The 23891-nt window shown below is 52.7% G+C and overlaps 4 protein-coding genes across 4 annotated transcripts; 1 reads left to right on the top strand and 3 right to left on the bottom strand.

The window, feature by feature from the left end:
* Positions 1 to 149: 149 nt before the first annotated feature.
* N7532_008704 (4-hydroxyphenylpyruvate dioxygenase family protein) lies at positions 150 to 1528 on the top strand (the record flags this gene model as incomplete). Its single annotated transcript, XM_056621196.1, has 4 exons — positions 150 to 808; positions 861 to 920; positions 979 to 1336; positions 1394 to 1528. The coding sequence occupies 4 exons, from the start codon at positions 150 to 152 to the stop codon at positions 1526 to 1528; spliced, it is 1212 nt and encodes a 403-aa protein (XP_056472002.1).
* Positions 1529 to 1925: 397 nt separating this feature from the next.
* N7532_008703 (uncharacterized protein) lies at positions 1926 to 5388 on the bottom strand (the record flags this gene model as incomplete). The annotated part of the gene is made up of 10 exons (XM_056621195.1): positions 1926 to 2127; positions 2187 to 2240; positions 2293 to 2328; positions 2385 to 2473; positions 2526 to 2560; positions 2613 to 2773; positions 2824 to 2911; positions 2969 to 4540; positions 4844 to 4984; positions 5334 to 5388. 10 exons carry the CDS (start codon positions 5386 to 5388, stop codon positions 1926 to 1928), a joined length of 2433 nt encoding a protein of 810 aa, XP_056472001.1.
* Positions 5389 to 11783: 6395 nt separating this feature from the next.
* N7532_008702 (uncharacterized protein) lies at positions 11784 to 13655 on the bottom strand (the record flags this gene model as incomplete). Its single annotated transcript, XM_056621194.1, has 2 exons — positions 11784 to 13486; positions 13562 to 13655. The coding sequence occupies 2 exons, from the start codon at positions 13653 to 13655 to the stop codon at positions 11784 to 11786; spliced, it is 1797 nt and encodes a 598-aa protein (XP_056472000.1).
* Positions 13656 to 14385: 730 nt separating this feature from the next.
* N7532_008701 (uncharacterized protein) lies at positions 14386 to 14840 on the bottom strand (the record flags this gene model as incomplete). The annotated part of the gene is made up of 2 exons (XM_056621193.1): positions 14386 to 14743; positions 14791 to 14840. 2 exons carry the CDS (start codon positions 14838 to 14840, stop codon positions 14386 to 14388), a joined length of 408 nt encoding a protein of 135 aa, XP_056471999.1.
* Between the last annotated feature and the right edge of the window lie 9051 nt (positions 14841 to 23891).

Genomic DNA, 23891 nt, shown 5'->3' with positions numbered 1-23891 from the left:
CTAGTGGCGGACCATCTCACACAAGCTTCCACCCAAGGACTCGAATCTCATACTTCTTCCTCATCTTGAACATCGAAATATTTTGATTTCGGATATCAAGCTTTTCAAAGCAGACGGTTCTACACAGACAAATACTACACATATTCAAAATGGCCCCTTCGGCTATCTCGACCAGCCCGCCTCCCTCAACCAACGGCGCCTCATCACTCGCCAGCTACCGCGGCTACGACTCCGTCCATTGGTACGTCGGCAACGCCAAGCAGGCCGCCAGCTACTATGTCACTCGCATGGGCTTTAAGCGAGTCGCCTACCGCGGCCTCGAGACCGGCTGTCGCCACGCCTGCTCGCACGTCGTCCGCAACGGCGACATTACCTTCATCCTGACCTCGCCTCTGCGCTCGCAAAATCAGCTGGACCGCTTCACGCCCGAAGAGCAAGAAGAGCTGCGTGACATCCACGCTCATCTGGAGCAGCACGGTGATGCCGTCAAGGACGTTGCATTTGAAGTTGATGATGTCGACGCAGTCTTCTCCGCTGCCATCCGGAACGGAGCGAAGATTGTGTCTCCGCCAAAGATCCTCGAGGATAAGCTTGGTCGGGTTAAGCTTGCTACTATTCAGACTTATGGCCAGACGACGCATACGCTTATTGAGCGGAATGAGTACCGTGGTGCTTTCTTGCCTGGGTATCGTTCTGAGGATGGGGCTGAGGATCCGGTTGCGAAGTTCCTGCCTGGTGTGCATTTGAAGCGGATTGATCACTGCGTTGGGAATCAGGATTGGGATGAGATGGACAAGATTTGCGAATAGTACGATCATCCCTTCATCAGCCAAATATGGTTTTTACTGACAGCTTTGCAGCTATGAAAAGGCATTGGGATTCCACCGCTTCTGGTCCGTGGACGACAGCCAGATCTGCACGTAAGTTGATCGGAGATCTAGGTCTACACATCACGCAATATACTAACAGTCATTACAGTGAATTCTCTGCCCTGAAGAGTATCGTTATGGCCTCTCCCAACGAAATCGTCAAAATGCCCATCAACGAGCCCGCCAAGGGCAAGAAGCAGTCCCAAATCGAGGAGTATGTCGACTTTTACAACGGAGCCGGCGTACAACACATTGCCCTCATGACCGACGATATCATTCGGGACATTACAAACCTGAAGGCCCGAGGCGTCGAGTTCATCAAAGTTCCGGAGACATACTACACCGACATGAAGGCACGCCTAGCCAAGTCTAGCCTGGTACTGAAAGAGGACTTTGAGACTATCAAGAGCTTGGATATTCTGATTGACTTTGATGAGGGTGGTTATCTGCTTCAGCTATTCACCAAGGTATGTGAATACTTTTGCCTCAATTCTAAGGGTCCACTACTAATGCCTGATTTATAGCATCTTATGGACCGTCCGACTGTTTTCATCGAGATTATCCAGCGACACAACTTTGAGGGTTTCGGAGCCGGGAATTTCAAGTCGCTCTTTGAAGCTATTGAGCGCGAGCAGGAGCTTCGTGGTAACCTCATCTGATGGGTGACTTTGAATCCACAGTTTCATGACAACGAGGTCTTGATTATGACTAGATGCATTTGAAATGATTAGGCCGTGTACATATTAACTATTTCATTTCTTACCGCCTCTAGCGGCAGTGTTTGTTCCAATATTTTCAGCATCCAGTTGAGTAGAGTAAATGTCACAACTCAAGCATTGAACCCAAGGTCTTCATCAGAGGCTTCAATGGAATCAGGGTCTATCGTCGAATTGTTCCAACCTCGCTCACGATGATACAAATATTTCCAATAAATTTAGTCAGACTTCAACTCCTATTTCATCTCTCATACACCATGATGCAAATCCCAATGCAATGCAAGACCTCACATGCAACTATGAACTTCGCTACAATGCAATCCGCCCAATGCATGAGACTCTATTTCTTCTTCGAACTCGATCCCCCCGGAACCGTCCCACCCCTCCGCTTATACTTCCTCGGATCCTTCCGACTCATAAGTGCCCGATTTCGCGTTCCCTTCCCACCTTCCCAGAACCCACTACCCGCCTTACCGACGAGCGTAGCTTTGCAAATGCCGCAATTCTCCGGTCTATAGATTTGCTCTCGCGAGCAGAAGCCACTAGTAATTTGTTAGCATTTTCTGAAAATTGGGTGGTAGAGCACAATGCAGTGGCTTACCAGATCATACGATTTGCGTGCTCATTTGGATGGTCTGTTTCTGCGTCATGACACCTTTTTCAATTAGCATTCGCTTGGTCAGCCGGGGGTGTGTGGTGGTGTTTACTTGTCACAGGGGAAGACCTTTGAGCAGCAGCTGAATCTGTTTGAATGTTAGCTATTTTGAATATGCTGATCTGGAGTGCTGTGGTTACTTACCGGAACCAGCGATAGCTCTTTCCGTAATGCGAGCAACGACCTCGTCGAGGTAGTTCCTGCCCTGCAACGATTCCGAGAGCTTCCTTTGGCTGGGGATGATTAAAATGAATGTGTCTGATATCGACTAAGAGGTCTACTTACCTTCTTCTTTAGAGCAAGACCGGAGCGTAAAGAACCTATGTCTTGTTAGTAACTATCTAAGCACGTAATGACCTCCGTGATGCGTACCTGCAGCGGTTCCAACGAGGAGGAACTTGACCTCAGGAATCTTAAAGACCATCTTGCGGTGGCAGTGGCGGCAGATAGCCATGGCACTCTCGGCCCGAACGGCAGATACTCCAGGGACATGATACTCCGTGGAACACTCCGCGCAAGTTGGCAGGAAATTACTAGCCCAAATTAGCATATCACCTTGGAAGAAAATACATCTAAGACAAACCTTGGCAGAAGATCCACAATGGTACAACCCTCCAGATCCAAATATCCTGCTCGATTAGCATGCGAGTGCATCAACTGTCTCCGGAAGCCTAGGTACACATCATAAGTCAGCGATTCACAAGGGTGACGTGGGTTGTGCAACATACCGATAGTCATAGAATTGGCGCACTTCTTGCAAGACTCGGTTTTTGGTACGTCCTTCGCGTTTTTAAGCTGCGGAACATTCTTGATATCCATTGGCTCCTTGCACCGCTCGCATTTAATCGTAACAGCAAGGTGGATAACTTCCAACAACTCAATACCATAGAGCTCTAGGAACGGGAATGAAAGCGCAACGCCCCGGCCTGGTGTATCAACAACAGCCGGAATGGGAGCGCCGCCATCTTCTTCCTCTTCAGTCTCTTCCCCGGAGTCCTCGTCATAGCTTGACTCGTCGGTAACGTCGCTTCCACTATGAGTGTCCGGTACAGACCACTCGGGTGGGCGCGGAATGACATGTAGATGGGGCCGATCTCCATCTGCTTCGGTGAAAGGTTTATTTTCCACTTTCTGCGAAGACGATTCTGTCTCTCCATGGGTGTGTTCAAGCTGCATTTGCTCGGCGACTTCAGGTAGAGGCGTCTTGGCAAAATTGTGCATGTTGCTCGCCAGATAGTTGATCTGCGAGATCAAGTTCATCTGGGAGTTTTTCTCGAGCCATTGGGCGAAGCCGGCTTCCACGGATTTTGCCTCTGGGCTGTCGGCTCCTTGGATTTCAATTGAGCTGTGCTCCAGGGGATACAGGTGGGGAACCAGGAGCTTCACGGTTTTCACCGATTGAAGCGACCTAGGCAGACGGTCTGCCTTGTTGGGCTGGATTGGGATGGTGAAGAAATTCTCTGTCCGTTTTTGGAACAGTGGAAGCCTTCCCAAGCGAACTTCAAGCTGCTTTGTCTCTGTTGACCTCCGCTTTTCAGCTTTATCTCTTTGCTCCGTTGTGTATGTTGGTTTTGCGGGCGGTGCTTTGGCAATGGGAGCCTCAACTTTATCTTCGGGTGCCTTAGTCGCAGTAGGAGCCCCCTTCACGACCGTCTCTGGGTTCGCAGCAGGGTCACCCACATTCGCTACAAACTTCAGCTTCGGACCTCTCTCCAAGGTAGTGAGCAGACGCTCCAGTTGCCTATCTAGAGTGTTCATCCAGTTGAGCAACGTTCCCCGGCCATTGGTCCGCATTGTGAAATCCACAATATCATCAAATCCTCTCGCGACGTTCATCTGATACGCCGATTCCATTTCCGGGTTGGTGACGGTCAGCGTGGGCCGTCCCGTACCGGGAAAGGAGTGTGGAACGTGCAATACACATTGTAAACTATCCAACTCGAATGGGAAGTCCGGGTCAGAAGGCACCAAGCCAAAGGCCAATGTGTGTTCGTTATCATCAGACTTCTCATCTGGACGATAGCGCCGCCTCAACTGATTGAGTTGAAACTCTCTCGGGTCATTCTTCTCAACCTTGGAGACGGGCCGTTGAGGCTGGGCGGCATGTGAAGGAGCCGAGTCTTGTTTCGACTGGCCTGGACCGATGCTCAGATTCTGCACCCCGGTAGCTACGCCAGAGTTCAGACTGAGAGAGCTGTCAGTCAATGCCTGTGGCTCAGATGACTGACCCAATTGAGCGGTGTTTTGCTTCAATTTGGAAGCATCGTGAATGAATGGACATTCTGCGCCAGCACGACAACCTAGACCACTGTTAGCCTCAATGTTGAAAAGCTAGCGTTTCATGTTTTGCCGAGGAGCCGCCATTAAAATCAATCGGATCAAAGGGTAGTATACAATGCAACTACCCTCTTCGTCGATACCATGAGCCCTAGGTACACTATCAACCTCCAAGGGAAGCCATCATGCAACTTCACATGCAGACATCGCTAGGGACTCTCCATCTGTAATAATAGTATACAGATGACAACAATCCCAGAGAGGAACAACAATCCTCAAAACACACCACTCTAAAACAACAGAAACCTTACGCAAGAAAGACGTACCATTTTTCGTCGCAAAATAGCGACACTTGACCCGTTTCCGGGCGGATGATTGGTGCGACAAACTTGACGGAGCTGTGGCTGCAACGCCATGCACCAAAGCCGGGGCTGCCAACTCATCAGTCGAGGGCAGCTGTTCAGATCCTGGAAAGTATCAGCATGAGCGTGTGATCAAAAAGGTTGCGGGCCGTTGTGCTGCCCGCTCAGCCCGCGGTCTAGAAGACCCAAGTTGGCGACTAGGGCCTTTCCCAAGAAACCTGTCCGCAGCATGCAGGCCCCGAGCACCACCAAAAGCACCTGCAGGGGTGGCGGTCATGACAGGTCTGTGGCGGGTGCTGCGTTGCGTGTTTACAGGCTGGATAATGTCCACCCGCAAAGCTCAAAATACGAATGGACGGGCCGGGACCACGAATCAGAGCTTGTACTAGATATTGATCGGGGTCCCGCCACTGGACATGGGAATTTGATGCAAACGAGGGAGGACGCGACTTACGGATCTGAGGATCTGGACCCGCCTGGCTGTGGCTGTCAACTGACCCGTTCTTCATGTCGATAGGCCCAACTGGGGCCGGCTGAATGGGGGGTCGCTTGGAAATGGCTGGAGTAGGAGAGCGCGAGGGCGAGGACGAATACTCTGGGCGACGTTTGAGTTGCCAACACAGAGATCGGGTGACCTTGCCCGGGATCGACAGGACAGATCTGCAGTGCGCTGGCCGCGGTGGGCGAGAAAAATCCCGGTTGGACTGGCTGGCTGGATGTGATAGTCTCGGCGATCTAGTGATGTGTTCTGGTTGAATTTCTGCGGAACCGGGGACTTTAATGTTGCAACAGGTCAAATTGAGATAGTGTGCAGAATCAAAAGAGATATAGAGGTTGGCGTGTGCCAAGACAGCGGGGTGGATGCGGCGGTGATTCAATCTGACTCACCCGCCCGCAATTGCTGTCATTGCGACCACAACAAATCGCGGGTACGAAGTGACTCATGCTGCTTTTGTCATCTTCTCCATAGAGGCGGACCGAGGGAAAATTCTACATGTTCTAGTTTGACGTTCGAATGTCAAGTGTCGCGCCACGAGATCGGAGTTATTATGCCAACAAGGTTCAATAACTCCACGTCGGTACCTGTGTACAGTGCACTACTAGTATATAGTAGAGTGGGATGCGAACTGGACTCATGGATGGCACATCGCTGGGAATGGAAACCCAAACACGCTTTAAACTCGCGCCTCATTTCCCACTATGAATAACACCATTGCAGTGATCGCCAGCGGGATTTTCATCCATGCGGCGGTCAAGACAGCATCGATGAGGGGTTCGTGACTAAACGGGGGAAGTGCAGTACAATTACTGGAATGGTCAAGCCCCACGATGCACCTCCCACATACCTGCATGGAAAGCTCTTCTGGCCACGGGATCGACGCTCGATTTGAGAGAATTCTGTGCTTCTCGCAGCGGCTACATATTGGCTTTCAACGATATATATTAGACTAGTGTTCCTGCAGTGCCGAAGATGCCAAGCGAGGAAGTATGTATAATCCAGACGAGATATCTATATTCGGCATTTATATACCCTAAGGTAAAATAGTAAGCACTCTCCTTAGACTAGTGTATATATCGTCGCACGTAGCATCCCCTGTCCAGATATATTTATTTGTAGACTCATCGCCGATACCTCCGCATCCTGAACGCGGTTAAAGTTCACAGGCGTTCATTCCTTCGACAGGGTTGTGCGCCCGAGAATGGTTGCAAAGAGAGTTCTCGCGCTTCACAACCACATGGCGGTCACACCCCCGTCGATACCTTGTCGAAACCCTGTCCGGTGGCTTCGATAGACTCTGCTAGGTGCAAATGGTCGGGATGACCCAGGGCAAAAGCGCTTTCCCCTACGGCCGCAGGGTGTACTACATTTCACATTCCGTATGGAGAGCGGTGACACGACGGGAAGATTGCAACACTCGAGGGAACGTGTGCAGCACAACCGTTCTACAATGTGAATCGAATTCTCCAAATGCCTTCTCCACAGTCTCCAAGCAAGTACCTGTACTCAGCCTTCGGGGAGTTCTCCGTACTGCGAGTATTGACTTGAGTAACAGACTCCACCGCGTAATACGAAATCGTCGTTAGCGGTACTGTACGGAAAGATATTGCCCGATCGTGGTCCGCTCTAATCCTAAAGGGGATAGCGTTTGTTGGGTAGCCAACCGGATCGCCCTTCCAGAACAATGTGAAAGCTTCTGGGAGACACGCGATGAAAGATCCCGGGTTGCGCTGGTCGCCGCCCATGGCTGCCGGTGCGGAATTGCGCTGAACGCAGCCGCTCGGCAGTTGGTCGGCAGTCTTCACTTTCCGTTCGTTTCGAGTGATGTAGATATACATGCATGACAGAGATCAAATACCTCTTTAAGGTGCATTCTGACATCCTGATGGAGACAGCTCCATCGGTACGGTGCAAGTGTGATTCGTCGGAGGACAGAGCTCCTGGACTGTGCATTCACGTGAGCGCGACCCATGCCGACCGAGGCCAGTCGAGCCCAATCACGCGTCGCGCAATTGCCACTCGTGGGCACGCGCGATTTCCAACAGACTTACAGAGGCACTGACACAAAATCCCACGCAGGACTCCGTGGGATATTGATATGGACGGCGTTGCCCCCCCACACGATCTCATGGGGGTCAAGCCTTGGGCAGCCGGGTTTGGCGGCCCAAGACTCGGCATCCCACGCGACTGGCTTCGGGATCAGTGCAGCAGACGACCTGCAAAAATGTACACTTGTACCTAGTACAAGATACATCAAATCAAGATTCCGTCCATATCTTGTTTCCATCGAAGTTGGCAGGAGTGGGTGAGAACAAGTTTGGAGAAAGCTCGGAAATACCTGGGAAGTGCCGCTGACAATGTCACCGGTGAACGCGATATCCAGACCAATGATGGAACCTCTGGAAAACATCGAGCTCCCTGACTTTTGACACACCAGTTCCCAGTTTCATCTTTTACATGGGCTGGAAACCGCGACGCCCAAAGCTCCGTTCTAGAGCGTAATCCATCAGAAGGAGTAAGGACGCCAGTGTTTGGGCGTCGATCCGCAGTGGAGGAGTTTTGCTATCGGGAACACGGGGCTTGACTCGGATCAAATTTCGCAGCAACGCGTGGATAAGACAGATGACGCGTAGAATAGAGTGCTGAGTCGCGTCCGACGTGAGGCTATTTAAATCTAATCTGTGTAGTCGGGATCTGAATGTGAAATACTTTATACGGAGGGCGATCAGTGGTATACTTTGAAGTACCGGCAGCAACTCCTGCAGCATCGGCATCCCGAGTCGTGCTCTCAGACTAACCAATGTGCTGCCTAAACCGGCACAAGGTTCGAGCCCACCAAGTGCATCCCGGCTGTCACCTGCCTCGAATCCTCACCGTTAGCCTTATTTCGTGGGGGTTCTGGATTCCACCACGGTGGTTTCGGAATCCACTGACCTTGATCATCAAGCACTAATACCACAGAGCATGTACTTGGAGTATGTACTTGGCACAGCGTGTATATATTAGTCAAACTCCAGGACGGGATTCTTCAAAGGGCAACGACGGTTCCGAAAACAACGTCAGTGTAAAACCACATTGGCCGTACTGTACCGGTGAACAAGACCCCTCCGCAGAACGGCGGAAAGGCGCGAATCACGGCGCTCTCCAAGGCCGCGGGTTGATCCACCGATCTCCACCGGGCGCTTGACCAGAGCTGAGATTGAGCTTTTCAAGGCAAGTCTCGCGGTGGGGACGTATGAAAGGAGTTGGACCTTTGCCTGAAGAGGACTAGAAGATTGGAGGTATTGGTACTGGACTCTGGAGGTGGCTTGCTAAGGCAGATAAAAGTAGTCTATCGCCGGCGGTGCTGCACCGCCTCACAACATCCTACCAGGCTACTACTCACTCCTGGTGGTATACACCGGTAACCTCAAATTAACTGGAACACCATGAAGCTTCAGCCCATGGAACACCTGTCAAAACCTATAATTGCGGCTCTTCGGTGAGGAGTGTAATTCCAGGGATGATGCCTCTGACTGGCTCGCGCCCTGGAATCAATTCACTAGACATGAAGGATTTTTCGTGCTGCCCCACGAGCAATTGGGGCCGGCCGGCGCAGCGGCCAGTGAGCGCGCGCGCTGCGAGTAGGGGATGGCCAGCGTCGGGCGTTTTAGGAAAGCGAAATGTGGGGTTAACATTGAAAGGGATTCCACTTTCGGATACCATAAAGTAACCGGCGGCTCCACTCTGGCCCTGGATGCAACCTCTGGCGTCGCCCAAACGGGTTACTCTCAGAGGCTACGGTTACGTCATTGGGAGATGGCCCTGGGGAGAAAGTATACGCAAATTACTCGATTGGGACGGGCGTCAACCACAACCACAAAATAGCAGAATCATATATTGCTGGGGTTGGAGGAAGAAACGAAAAGAACGGAAAGCGTGGCGAGAGGGCGAATTGCATACAGTTCCCCGGAGTCATGTGTTCCCTCGTGATCCACTCCGGGCCACATGACCGTCGCGGGATGACATCAAGCGTACTCGTCCCCAGTATCAGTACACAACTACATCGGTGGTGGTAAAGCGGTTGACGAGAACCCAGATGGCCTATTCGAAACAATACAGATCATGATGCACTACTGTGAGTAGTACTACAGGCAGACAGAAGGTGCCTGAAATCTCCCGCGCTCAGGTGACACCGTTCTGATGAAAGCCATGCATCATAAGTCCCCCATGCACTGTCATGGTGAGGCTACCGAGAGACTCTCCGGGGAACTTGCCCTGCACACCCGCAAAGTCTAGAACGCGCAGCATCCAACCCGATCGCGCCGCTCCCCTCCAGCACAAGAGCACCTTACGCTGTCGTCGTGCCTGCCATGTACCTACGATAAGAATAGAATAAACGCCATCGCCAGACCACCGACAGGGCTCTGCTGGTATCGCGATCCGGGAATGGCACGACCAGGGACTGAGCGCTTAACTGGTCGAGTCGTGGCGAAGCACCACCACCATCTCACCGTGCCGATGGCAGGTCTGGCGCGGAGCTACTGCGTGCAGATGTCATGCTTTCCGCATGTGAAGCGAACAGTGCGGCCATCCACTGCTGGCAAAGATCTGGATCTCATCGACTCCTCATCTCGGTACTTTTGTCCAGATCAGCTCTGCAAATATGGACAGTTCGAGCTCTCGGGCCTGCCAATATCCTGCTCCATCTCATCCGTACCTCTGACTGTGCCTGAGGTGGGACAGTTTGATACATGTACGTCTCGCAAGCACCTAATCGAGAGAAATAGGCAAATGGAAAATTAGTGCATTCGGCCCCGTTCTCCTGGTCAACGGACCACCTGACACCCCCTCGGCGCCTTGCGATCTTCCCCATTCCCCTTGTGTCGGGACCGGGAGCGCGCTGCTCGATACTCACCTAGGCAGGTAGTACTGCTTCCTAACTGCTAGGATTCCGGGGGGTTGGGAGGGACGATAGAGTATCTCGCCACAGAGTACACCATCCCCACACAGAAAACATATCCCGTTGCATAATCAGCCTTACCTCAGTCCTATGCCCCTTCGACTACCACTCCAGTGTCCAGTGAAAGGAAGGACTGCCCCTCTCGCCTCCACCCCTGTCCACCTCATGTAACCATGAATCAATCATGACAACCAAAACCCCCCTTACACCCCCTCCTCTCTTACGTGTCAGCGCCACCAAAAGCCTCTTGCAAAACCGCCCGGATTTCCCACATGATACTTATCTGGCGTCGCTGTGGACCAGGATGTGCATTTCGGCAAACCTTTTGCAGACCTCGCGCGAAGGTGGGGACTGGTTGATGCTAGACACTGGATCCCAATGTCCAACATCCTCCATGAACTGTAGTCTAATCAAACCAATGGACCTATCTAGCCTCTTAGATAAGGATTGGATTTACCCTACACGAGTCTAGTTCGCTAAATACCATCTGTAGAGCATCAAGCCATAGCAGGGATGTAAACCTGAAATGATCCAGACCGCCAATTGCACCTCCACTTGTGAATGCATGGCGCCAGCCTCTGGCTGTCGCTAACATCCATAGATAGCACAGTCTACAATATCTACTCACGGGAGATACGAGGTGCACAGCGGTGTTTTAACATTTGTAACTGGGTTCATTCATTCCAGTTTTTTTGGCAATGCGCTCGGGGAAGGCATGTGTAGCGTAGCGTACAGGACAAGTGGCTCGGGCTTGCATTGCATGAAGGCCCGAGACAATACAGAGAGAAGCAAAGCAGGGAAAAAACGTGTGGTATCTGGTATCGAAAAAGTGGGAAACATGCACGGGGGAAAATACTCGAGAAGATAATCCCAGCAAAAGTAGAAAGAAAAATAAATGCTCGCACATTTTCTGCAGCCCCCGAAGGAAGTGGAAATGGGCAATGCAGTGCAAGATCGCTGTCGCTGATAGAACGAATTTTTTTTTTGGTGAAACTTTCCGGTCATGAAGACAAAACCAGTGGGAGACGATTTGATAATATCTCAAGGGAGAGATTAGAGGGAATTAAGGCACGAAAAAAAGTCCGTGGTTCATCATCCATTCGAGGGAATGCCCGAAAGTACCGCAAGTAAAAATGGGACGTGGCATATGAGCTGTACATGAATATTAAGTTCGTAGGGGACAGAAACCCCCTTCGGTCGTAGGTGGTAAAAATCCAGCCAGGGACGAACGCCCGTTGAATGCTGTATCAGAACAACCCCAAACCCCGGAAGCCGATGAGACCCAGATCCAGAAGCAACAATCCGTAAGTGCGCCGAGATGCAATGCATGTTCATAATCGTGTCGGTTGAAAATGACTCGCGGGTGTGGCGAGAAACAGTATGAGGAGTTGGTATGTGACAGATAATAATTCAAAGTCCGAAAAACTCATTGAAGAGCTTCGGGATGTTCGGTTGCGATAGGCCTACCAGCCCTTGACATGGTATTCCCAAGGGCCAAAGTCCGTCGCGTAGTTGGTCCATGATCCGTTCTTAGCAAGATCTTTAGACGTTTCAAATTGGTTGGAGGCGTTTCCATCGACGGTGCCGGAAGGACCCACGCCCGGGGCCTGGTGAGGTCCCTTAGAGCCAGCATCCTTGGGACCAGGGTACTCCTGCAAATTCTTCATATCATGGGTAGTGTGGCGGCGCTTGAAGGCATTGGCGGTCGCGCTCTTCTGTTGACGCTCCCAGAGCAGGTGTCGGCGAAGTGATTCGGTCAATTCGGTCGCAAGCATGTTGCGGCGGGTGGTACGAGGGGAGTGAGCGACCGACTGGGGCCCAGGCGTCTTCATGCCGATGGGCTTGGATCGAGGCACATCGGGACCACGCATGGTGAGGTTTTCCTCGTCCTTTTCAGGAGGCGAAGTCGGGATCGAGGGACCGTTGGGTGATGTCAGGCGAGCTCGCTGCAGCGCGGGACTGGACCGGAATGCGTTTCCATTAGGCATGTTCATTTTGGTAGGTTGGTGCATCATCATTGTAAGAAGCGACCGGCGGGACACAAGATTAGGTCGCGAATCCACTCGCTGGAACATCTCGGGTCGCTCGTCCACGCTGGCGGTACCGCTCTCTGTGATAGAGTCCTCCCAATCGGAATCCTCGTCATCCTCAATGGCACTTTCCGAGACCTCGTCGTCAGACTCAATGGCGTCCTCGTCGGCGCTCAGCGGGCTCTTCAAAGGGCGAATGGTGCGGGTTGCAACCTCGTCGCTGAAAGAGGCGACCTTCTTGGAGGGGCTCGGGTTGCTCGTAGTAGGCTTCAATGATGAACCGTGACTAGGTCGGTTCGAGCCAGGGACAGGGCGGAGCCGATCTTCGAACGAGCTCTCGTCGTCGTCTGCAGAAGAACCACCCAGAGTGAACATGCCTCCCTTTTTCTTGAGAGGGGATGGCTTGGCCTGGGAGGCGTCGCGAGGGCTGGCGTCCACCGACAATTTGTGCTGCGACCGGTAGGAAGAAGATATGTTGGAAGGAGAAAAGCCGCGAACAACACTGGGAGACTTGATCAGACTCGGGCGGGCGGGGAGAACACCAGAGGACGAGACGCTGGTATCGGATGCGTTGACATGGGCGGCATCGCTGTCGTTGCCCTCGGGGGCAGTAGTCGAGCAAGACTCAGTCGATTCACGGGGCAACGGGGAAGGACGGGGGAATGGAGCAACCTGACGGGCCGTAGTAACGGAGGGAGGAGTGGGAGTAGGAGTAGAAGGTCGGGGAGTGATGTCGACGACGGGCGCAGCAGGCTCCATCGCCGGTGTCAGCGGCTCGAGGCTCTTCCGCTCCTTGATGTTGAGGACCATGCGCTCCAGATCCAGCGAGGTGATGTGCTTCTCCTTACCGCGGCCCAGGCTAGCCATGGAGTCCTCACGGACGACGGCAGGACGGTAGTCAGAGAATTGAGGGCGCTTGATGTGAGCTTCGATACGTTCGGCTTGGTCGGACGCGGCCGATTCGACACTGGCGGAGAGCTCCGGGAGATCACCGGCCTCGGAGCGAAGTTTCGGAAGGACGGAAGCCTCGTTGGACTTCTCGGGTTCAACGCAGAAGGTCTCCCGGGTCCACAGGCGCCAGCTCAGGTTCTCGAGCCGACGGCCCTGATCCATGTAGTCGGCGCATTTCGAGAAGACTGCGGAAAAGATATTAGTTCCGTCCCTCGGTCTCCAATAAAGAATTCGCAGAATCCCAGCCAGGAATCACTTACCCATCCACATTCCATGAAGGCTCTGAGCATTAGCAGTGTCCACCTTGTGAATATTATCGGCGTCCACCGTCAGAACCGGAGTTGTTAAAGGCATAGTAGTGTCGCCACAGTTACCGATTGCGGATACTGTGCTTCGAGAGGAGGTGAATTGGTGTTCCGGGGTCGCCGTCTTCCCCGAGAGTGATCGTACGGCGGTTGGAAACCGAGAGTGAAGGTTCTGAAGAATCTGCGGTCGAGTGGAAGGAACTTAGGAGTCGAGTTCTAGGCTCTGCACGGATACAGAAGAAGGTTGGGAGGCGGAGAGTTTGGATTGGCGAGTGCAATCGAAAGCTTCGTCCGGTCAGAATCCGCTACTCGTGGTCGTTGAGTGAATGATCGACGGAAGAATCGGATTTTGCGGGCGGGCCGAGAGTTGTGGTCGATATTGCCAGGCGCGAGAGAGATGCGGTGCGGAGTAGTGAATCCGGGGCGGATTCGGGGCAGAGCACGCGTCGAAAGAGAGATTGGCGCGTTTCGTGCCTGAGTGAAGATGGTCGCGAGTGTGGGGAGGGTGTGTGGGAGGGAAAGGTGAAGAAGGGGAGAAGGAGAGGACGGAACGATAATAAGAATGACGGGGGCGGCAGTGGAGTGGAGTGGAAGAGAGAGGGGAAAATCCAAAAAAAAAGGAAAATTCGGAAATTCGAAAAACGAAAATACGAAACGGGAAAATCGAAAAATGCAAAATCCGAAAAATAGGTACGGTCACCCAGTTACGATACAAGGGGGAGGGCACTTCCGCCCAAACGACGGTGAGGAAAATTCAGTCGCATCACGGGGCCACCCCATTACGCCCGCGGTACTTGCCTTTCGCCGCGTGTAATCGGCCGTACCCCGGTATCCCACATGTACTCCTGCCGCCATTGTCCTGCCTGCTCCACTCTGGGGTCTTGTCTCTTCCGAGGTGCCCCCGATTTGGCCGAAAGTGTATCCACCGTACGGCGGTGTATCTGCTGTGTATTGCGGTCGTGACGGCTCTTCTCGTACCGGTCTGTTTCCGGTCGTCCTTTTGCCTTGCCCTTCTCCCGGATCTGCGATAGATCGAAGGCAAATCCACCTTGGGGTAGGGGACCAAGGGAGGGGGGAAGGTTAGGCCAGAAAGAAGAAACGAAAGGGAAGGCAAAAAAGTCTTTCAGAACCTGTGACCTTCTCGGGGCGAAAAAAACTTATGGATACGGGTTCAATGTACGTACTTTTTGATGGACGCAGGTGTGTACCTTTGACGGTAGGGGTCGATGGCCATCACGGTCAATTCCCTCCTCCAAAGATCTCCCTCAGGTACACCCTAAGGTACAGGCGAAGTACCTTCCTCCGAACACCGGCCGATCAAGTGTAGGACGCTCCTTCTGGTGCGTGTATGCCACAAGTACTTGCCGATGTTCAGCAACGTCTTCACGCCACTCGGTCGTTTGGACACTCGCCACTGGCACTTTATCAATTTACTCAGTATCGACTGACCGATGAACTGTCGCATCGCCGACCATTGGTCGCCTAAGGACCTCCAGGTCCGGCTGACTCGCCTACTGATAGGGCCGGTTAAACTATTCTCGTCACGGATACTCCCTTGGTGGAGGGCGATGGGGGCCGCAATTCGAGGAGATCATTCCCGAGATCTGAAGCCACGTTGGTGGTCACGGATGAAGCCCGCGAGACGTGAGGGAGAGAGAGTATCAGAATCTCCGCGTAATGGGGCGCTCGGGGGCGACGAGAGGCTTAGGAAGGGCTTGTTCTGGTGAGGACTTGGCGGGCCAGCCCCAGATTCTACGGCGTGTAGCCAGCCGACACTATGTACACTAGTGTTATCGAATGTCCCGGCGGGCCTAGGGCCGTGGCTATATTCGCCAAATCCGCTGATTTGATCTGAATCACTGGTTTTGAACTACTTACCGCCTACTGCAGTGTATACATTCTACATATCAGTAGTAACCAGTCGACTGGCGTTGTACTCCGTACATACCGGGAGGAAATGACCCGCTCGCAGCGATTATCATCAGAGGCGGATGGGGGTTGAATCCCAGCCCGCATACCGGGGAACCAGTGGTCTACATCCGGTCGCCCTGCGCGCCTGGCGATTGCAAATTAGAACTAATTTCTAGCAATTTCTGATTTTTCCGCTGGGATATTGCGAACTCTATGCGGCTGTCATTTTGGGCTGTCACCCTCGCTGGAACCCATCAGGTGCGATGGCGCAGGCCCTTTACCGCCCCTTTGCCCTTATGTTCCGAGATGGCACATCCCCGTCTGCCTTTATCCAACAGAACACGGCAGTGTGTCACAGCCCGTAGTCACGAGTCTGCCAGCTGGCAAAAGAGCTTTGTGATATGTATTTTATTTCGATTCGATTTCATTGTTTCGGCACCTGCCACTCGGAAATCCTGATGTATGTTTGGTTTGCTACGGTCGAAAGGAAAGCGGATCAGCGCCCGACAAGCGAGGCAGGCCAATACTGGCAGAAGTCCTGGGGCTGTTTTCCGTGGTGTTCACGGGGCCGTTGCATCGCCCTTGCGAGTGGCCCGGACTGGCGGAATGACCCTTTACCTCCTAAGTAACAGTGTAGGGCTAGTATGTGCCACCAGGAGGTCTGGGTAACTTCCTACAATACCTAGCAGAGTAAGGTAGTAAGGTACTCTGAGAAGTGTGGGTAAGCCGGGGGTAAGCTTTTTGCTTCCCGGGGGATTGGGCAACTCGATCGCCTAACCACATAGCACGTTTCATCCATCATGTGACGCTGGGTAGAAAGAGAAAATGTGGAATATCATCTGCGTCCTGGTCCCTGTCCGCTCCCTGGTCCTGGTCCTTTGATCATCTGGGGTTCTCTGCGGAGGCAAATTGCGGGGGACGCGAACAGTCGGTCTGCAACTGGCACACTTGGGACTCCACCGTTGGGTCCCGACACGCTGGGCTTTCCACGTTGGATATCGGCATCCCCGTGTCTGGTTTTCAAATGGGGACGCGGGTACGGCTCGCCTCAATTCTGAGACGAAGTTCCAGGGCAAAGAGTGGAGTGCCCCGGTATTTGGATGGGGATACATGGTATTGCATCCGCAGCTGGAGGTATATTCTGCGACCAGATACCCGACCAGGTCCTCTGATTTGCCTGAAAACAGTTCGCTCTGGTAACCGACAATTCCCTGCGGGCGATGTTGGACACAGCTCGATCGATCATCTACAGTATGCAAAGCATTCCCTCGCTCATGCAGGCCCCGGGAAAACCGCTGACATGCCGGAAATTGCACAGCGCAACAGACAGCTGCGAGTCCATCATCTTTCGAGGTCATCTCCCATCCCTTGATGCTGTGATGACCTCAGAGTGCATTCACTGAGTCAATACCTGCCTTCCGCCATCGACTCAGCAATGAGATCAAGGACGCGCCGTCTTACGATCTTGTTGGTCGGGTGGTACCAAAGGTGGCATCAAATCGTCGCTGCCGCATCAGACTCGATCGACGTGGGCCCCCGACGGGACCCACTCGCCAGTCAGTGACTTGCTGGTCTGCATTCGGTGCCATTTGCTGAACCGCCACTGAATGTCCCTGGTCCTGTCCACTGGCCGGTTCGCCCTGACAAGGATGAGCCCAGGTCTCGCTTCCTCTGTGTCCACTGTCCAGGCGTGGAATCATACAATCTGCCCGAAAAGGTCACACCCCCGTCCACTACGGAGACCCGTCACGGAAATCCCATGCCGAGGTTCTATGCTACTGGTGGGAGAACAGAATGCCGAGGCGAGGCAGAAGGATCGGGTCATTCGTAGGCGCACATCAATATACCTGTCGTTAGTGTGCAGAGCCGCCACCACTGCCGAGATTAAGCCATGCACTGAGGCGCGTGGAATTAGGATCAGGAGACGGGGGGGGCACACCCTGTACCGACGTGTACATGAGCACTATTGGAAAACAGCAAGCAGCTGACTGCGAGCGTGCTGGGAAATGCAGTCGCAGGTATTGTGTACGTCCGAGACGGGCGGCGTGGGCAGCGCTGCGGATGTCGCCGTGACAATCCGGTGGCGAACCCAGGTCACGCCGTCACATGACGCCAGGAACGCCCTCGGCAGGGGCTGCTGCTGACGTACTTTTGTCTCTTTCCAGACGTGATTAGATCTGCCCTTTGACAAAACACTAGCACCGGCGCTGACAGGCACAGGCGAGGCGGTTTTGCAGATTGGAGCTGGGATGACAGTTGCTGGGTCCAATGATGCGCGCCAGGGGACCCGCCCTGCTTAGTGGACCAATTTGATATTCCCCAGAATCCAAGAGTCCAGGGGAGGGCGCAGTTCGCAGTTCGTCCCATGGCGCGGGCTGATGGGATACCCCGATCGATCACCTGCAGCCGATCCAGCTCACGCAACTATATTTCGGTTGCCCTTTTGGCGGACGTGCAGGGAGTTCCTCATTTCCTATTTGATAGGACGGAAGACCTGGGGTATCTCATCACCAAATATGTGGCTGGCGCAGCCTTAATGCGTTCCTACCAACCATAGACTCAGCGACAGGGGTCGCTCGACAGGGTCGACCAAACAACAACTAGGGGTTAGCTTATAGTCAGAATATAATATACAACCGGGGCATGGCAGCTGATTCATTTGGCGGTGCGGCTCGCCTAGTAAACCAACCGTTCGAAACTAGCACCTGTCAAATGTGATCTACCGCGACGGAATGGGATTTTAACAACGCAGCAAGAAGCTTCCATACAAACAAAACGATACCACAAAGTCCGTGTGATGCCAACGGCAGCGCAGCAAGCTCGAGTGGCAGCCCTGTAGGCGCCGTGTGTTTATTTTGAGTTTCCACCCACCCCGGTGCTAAACGCTTTAAAAAATCAGACTGAGGCAAACACCCACAACAGAAATGATCCACAACCACTCAATATCTTTCTTTGTATCACCGCCAAAGCCTCCACGGTGTTGTGGGCAAATCACATTCCACGCCGTAGCCGCCCTATTCCCGGGCCGCCTCCCCGGCCTTTTGAGCAACCATGTGCTCGCCGCTTTCGATAGAACGGGAGGTTACAAAACAAGGGGACAAGGAGGGACGGTATTTTTGAAGCCCAGAAGGACTGGCCCCTTGAAGGGGAGTTGACAGAGAACTGGCGGATGGTTTGTCCCAATCGCTGAATTGTTTACGCAAGGGATGTTTGGGTCCGGGGAAGGGCGGGTGTGGAATCCGGACATAGTTTCTAGACTCATGGGGTCATGGGGTCACCTGAGAGCCACTGCTCATCAAAGTCAATCTGCATTCATGCCGAATATCTATATCGAGCGATTCTGAGATTGCGTTCGTCATTTGTCCTGCGGGAGCGCCCGTTCGAACCTATACGAAATGTGGTGATTATCCGTGTTCCGTCATGATTATCCTCAACCTGAGTACATGTGACACAGTGAACGTTATAGGAGGGAAGAGGCTACGAAATGGCCATCAACTGCAGTACATAATCTCGAATTATGCGAAATCCAGATCCCTCTGGCGGGGTTTGTCCTGTGGGACTGGGTGAAACAGAGATGGGGTTTCCCGGGCCTGCAGACCAGCCGGAAGCAGGACTTGCATATCCGTCGACGATCATTTGCATTTTGACTTTCTGGGGTCCTGGACCTTGCAATGCATCTGCTGGGAAGAACCAGACTGAGGCTGGTGGTCGACCTCGTCTGCGTATCTGTTTCTGTAATTCTGAGGATTAGTATCTGTGAATATGTCACACACGGCGGCGCCTTTTCCTCGCCCGAAAATTTCATAAATGACAGATTACATGAAGGGAGAACTGGCGGTCAGCCCGATGGCACCTTCGTGTCAGTAAGCATGGAACTTGAAGATACAACATGCCGATCTAGAACCCAAATATTGTTCCAGTCAACCCTGACACAACCCCGTTGCTCACCCAACGACAATATCAAGTCTCAATCCATGCATACCTATAAAAGGCCTGCCCTGAGGGAAGGATCGATCCGTGACCTCCTCCCCCTTGATTCGGATGTAGGCAGATATGTGAGCTAATCGACCGTGCCCCTTCCCGTTGCAGATCACGTATCCGAGTATTTGGAAACCCTGGCATGCCTCTGAACCATTCTCCGACAGAGTGGATCCACGTTCTGGGCTAGACCTAAGCCTTTTTCGCAGTACTCTGGGCTGGGATCCTATACTCTCATGTCGATGCTTCCCCCGCCGCCGCGTCATTGACAATGCTTTTTTGTTGACGACGCGAGGGCAGCCATCTTTACTATCTGGGAGACCATCGTATTCTGCCATACGCTCGCTTGAGGTTGGCATTCTCTGCGAATTTTTCATTATTACTCTTCTTTAAAATACAGCCACCAGTATTTGCTAGGGTGTTTCGCAGATCCGTCTTGATTTATGAGGTTGACACTTTATTCGACGCCGTCGAGACAATGAATGGCTTGACATGAAACCAAATATCAAATTGTAGTGCATGTGACCTTATCCCTTATCCTTCACGACTGGATATCGAACAGTCTCGACAAATTACAAAAATACGATATCTAGGCTGACGCCATGGCTCAGTGACCAGTCAACCTCAGGGGTTTGACGATATTGCTTTTTCTTTGCTCATCGACTTTTCTTTCTTCGCAACCAACAACTTAACTAATCCACGCTCATGATTGAGAAACCCCTCTTCGCAGATCAAAATAAGCCCCCCCCCCCCCCCCCCCCAAAAAAAGGCAGCCAGTGTCACCGCCCAACAAAAAGGCAATACACCTGCGTTAGTAAAGGCCATGTGCAGCCCTCCTCTACGCCAGTAGTTGGGGGCGGTTACCTTCTGACAGGTCGCGTTGCTTTTTCCCATCGTATTGGACGGCTGCAGCGGCTCCATCCTTCAAAGACCCTTCGAATGGCGCACCATCCGGCGCATCTCGGTGTGATCGTGGCTGGGTTGGCGTGCCGCATCTATGTGATGGCCCCCTCCACTCCTTTGTTTGCTGATCGCCCCAGGCCCGCATCGAGACTGTTGAGAAGGTCATGAGGTACCTGGTTGCGATCTAGACCCGCCTCTCTCTGACGAGAGAACCAGGGGCCCCTGGAGCAGTCGAGCAATGTAGGGCGACAAGGACTAGATTGAAAGGCGCCAAAAACGCCTTGTTGCAGCCTCTTGCCGTTCCCGATGGAGTTGTTTGCAGACGCGCCATGCCCAGCCTCGGCTTTTCAAATGGCTTTGGATCGTGGGCGCGGGGCGTATCCACGTGGAGTGCTTGACGGCTGATCTCTACGGATGGCTTCGAGAGGTTTCGGCTTCTGCGTAATTGCACCCCTGCTGGCCGGACTGTTTATCTTCCGCCAACCATAGCTGATGGTCGGTCTCCGGGGTCGGTCGGCTTGCTCGGTGGCTGATCAGTGGTTGGAAGTGAGGATCGCTTCGATTTGCGAGTGTGCCAGGAACCCTGGTTTGGTCTTGCTAGCGGGCTACAAGGGGAATTGCATTGGTAGTTCAATCTCGAATTCCCATTTCGATTACGGACGATGATCGACATAATGCTAACACTTAACACCAACACCATTAAGAAGCCATAAAAGAACGCCCCGTCAACAAAAATCCTAAACCTTTTCGATGAAAGAGACTGATATGCTTTTCGGCGCGGTACATGCCCCGCCATGCCCGAAATGGATGGAGTATGGGGAACAGAGCATACCCCAGACAGCAAAGAGCCAGATAGCCCCGGCGCCTGGGCTCCAACACAACACCGTAACCCAAGACCAAGGGGTCGGCCGCCTCTCTGCTCAAAGGAAAGATAGCAGTCTACCCGTATGGTGAAATAGCTAGTCACCAGGAAGACGCAAGAAAAGGAAAGAGCACCAAAAGGGGAATTTGGGTATTGCCATTCTGAGAAATACGATTACATACTCCCAACAGTAAGGTACCGAGTGTCGGGTAAAGTAAAGTCGATGGCAAAGGCAACCGGCGAGCCCGAGATGGCCATCAGGCTCCCACCAGCATTCTGACAGCGAAGGGATCACTCGGGCGGCGATGTGTCTGCGGTTGACAGGGCTGTCGTCGTGTGACGCAGGCATCAGAGAGGCGAAAAGCGGTCAATGGAGGGTGACCTCGGCAGGAACATCAGTACTCCTACCAACTACATACTACATGCTATTTACGACATACTAGCATCACGTTGGCATCAGCGAAATCGAGCATCACGAGCAGCACAGCAAAGGCCGACTTGGCCACTGCGAACTGTGGGCGGCCACGTCAATAGGCCCTAGTCCATGTGAGCAGGTGGCAGCAATGGGGCTGATGGCCGGGAAAGGGGCGGTTTGAGGCGAGAATATCAATTCTGCCCAGCAGATGAACCATTCCGCTCGTTTCTCATCCTCCTTTGCCGCGGAGACAGTCTGGCCCCTCTTCTCCCGCCCTGTCTCACCTAAAGCTGGACCGGGTTAACACGGCATGGGGTCATCTGAACCGCGGCTTGTGTTTCCAGAGGGACGATCCTCTTCAGCCCAACGCGGCTAAGCTAGTGTCCCCCCGGGAAATGCACACTATGAATAGTAATCCGACTCTTGTCTCCACGATCGCCCTATTTGAAATGCAAACTGCAGAGAAAGACTCCCGCCGACGTGCATCGCTCCAAGAGTCTGCTGGGCCTTGGCCTTGGGGAGAAGGGTTGTGCCCGCAGACCGCCGGGAAGAGCCAGGTCTCACGGATTCCAATCTTGACCCTGGCAACGGAAAACGAGGTCTCCAGATCAGATTTGCTCGTACCTGTCTGTCTTGTCACACCGCAGTGGATGCTTTACATCTCGACCGACGCCGGAGCTCGAACCTAACCTATTCTTAATGCACAGGCTCAAGCTGACACTTTGTCTTTAGCCGTGGCGCCGCCAATAGGCTGCATCCATGCAGAACGTGCCAAATCTGACCTCCCACAGAGCATCTGTAACTTTCTCCAGACCCGCTGTTGCCGACAGTAATTTCCCAAACATGCTGTCCATCGACAGCACATGCGGCACCGATGTCGCTTTGCCCGCATGGCCGCTCCGCCGGAATGACGGATCTAGATCATGATGAAACTCATTGATCGTGGCTTGTCTCATCGCCGTACCGAAAGATACTAGTCCACATGTCCTCGCCGCATCTCCTTTTGTCGATATCTGTTATACGAGGGGAGAGATTATCACATTGTCAAGTCTTCCTGTAAACTGATGCAACTGGACTGGTGGACTACACAAAACCGAGCCAACAGCCCTGGGCCTAGACTGCTCGAAATGAACCTCCCAGGCAAATTTCAGAAATCTCAAAATGCGAGTCGTTTTAGGCTATACTCCCTACAATTTCGATATCAACTCCTACAACAGATCTACCCGTCACACAGAATAGCCCGTCCTTCACATGTCACGAAAAGACAGCGAACCAAGCATCGCAAGCAGAAAAATGCAAAAAGGCAAAAATGCAAAAACTGCAGTCTACGAGCCGCAGTGGATCGCAGGGTTTCCAACTGTGTGAACCACGTTGCGCGGAACTGGGGTCACGATTCCACGCGTTGTGCAACATGCGCGGACAGGATTAAACCCTGGAGTAAGTGCGGCACTGTGGGGTTCTCGACTGATCCACCCTGCGGAAGGAATAACACAGGATAAAATGCGTCAAGACACTTTTGAAGCGACTATGATAGAGACATTATTACACGCCGATGACATGGAAAATTACGGCGTTCTGGTGAGCTTGAATGCTTCTTGTGGTATTGCGATTTGGGCGAAATGGTCAACAGACAATTTATGGTTATACCGTCTCATGTCATTCCATGGTTTCCCATAGGGTGGGAGTCATGGCTTTATGTACGTCCGTTGAGATTGTGGGAGATGGTCGATCACCTGAGACCTTATCGAAGATTGTTGCTGTAGCAGCTTCTCTAAGTGTCATTATACCGAAGAGTTAAAGAAATAAACTGTTATTTGTCCCCTCCAGGTATAATCCTCCGTGACTTTTTAGGTATCTAATCTGCATTTTGGATTAAGAAAATCGCAAAAGCGCATTTCCCGCTCTGAATATACGCTGTCTGACGGGACATGCCAATCACGTCTTTGCCTTAGGCCCCGAAATTCCAAATAAATATATGTCTTGTACGTAATAGTTGACCAGGGATTTGATCAGAGAGAGAGTGTGTGGGGGGGGGGGGTAAAGACAAAGAGGCGTGTGTGTAGCAATCCCCATACGAGAAATCAAGCGTGCAGGTCACTTCCCTGTCCGAGGACCATTTAAGTTAAACCGTGGTACATATTACCTCATACCACTTCTTCACAGGCGACGGATCTTTTCGTCCTTCGAACACGAGAAGCAGGTACCCCTTCGCAGCC

Source organism: Penicillium argentinense (assembly GCF_028826775.1).
Source record: "Penicillium argentinense strain IBT 30761 chromosome Unknown utg000009l_segment0_segment0, whole genome shotgun sequence".
NCBI classification, from domain to species: Eukaryota; Fungi; Ascomycota; class Eurotiomycetes; order Eurotiales; family Aspergillaceae; genus Penicillium; species Penicillium argentinense.
This window is presented reverse-complemented; position numbering and strand designations above follow the sequence as displayed.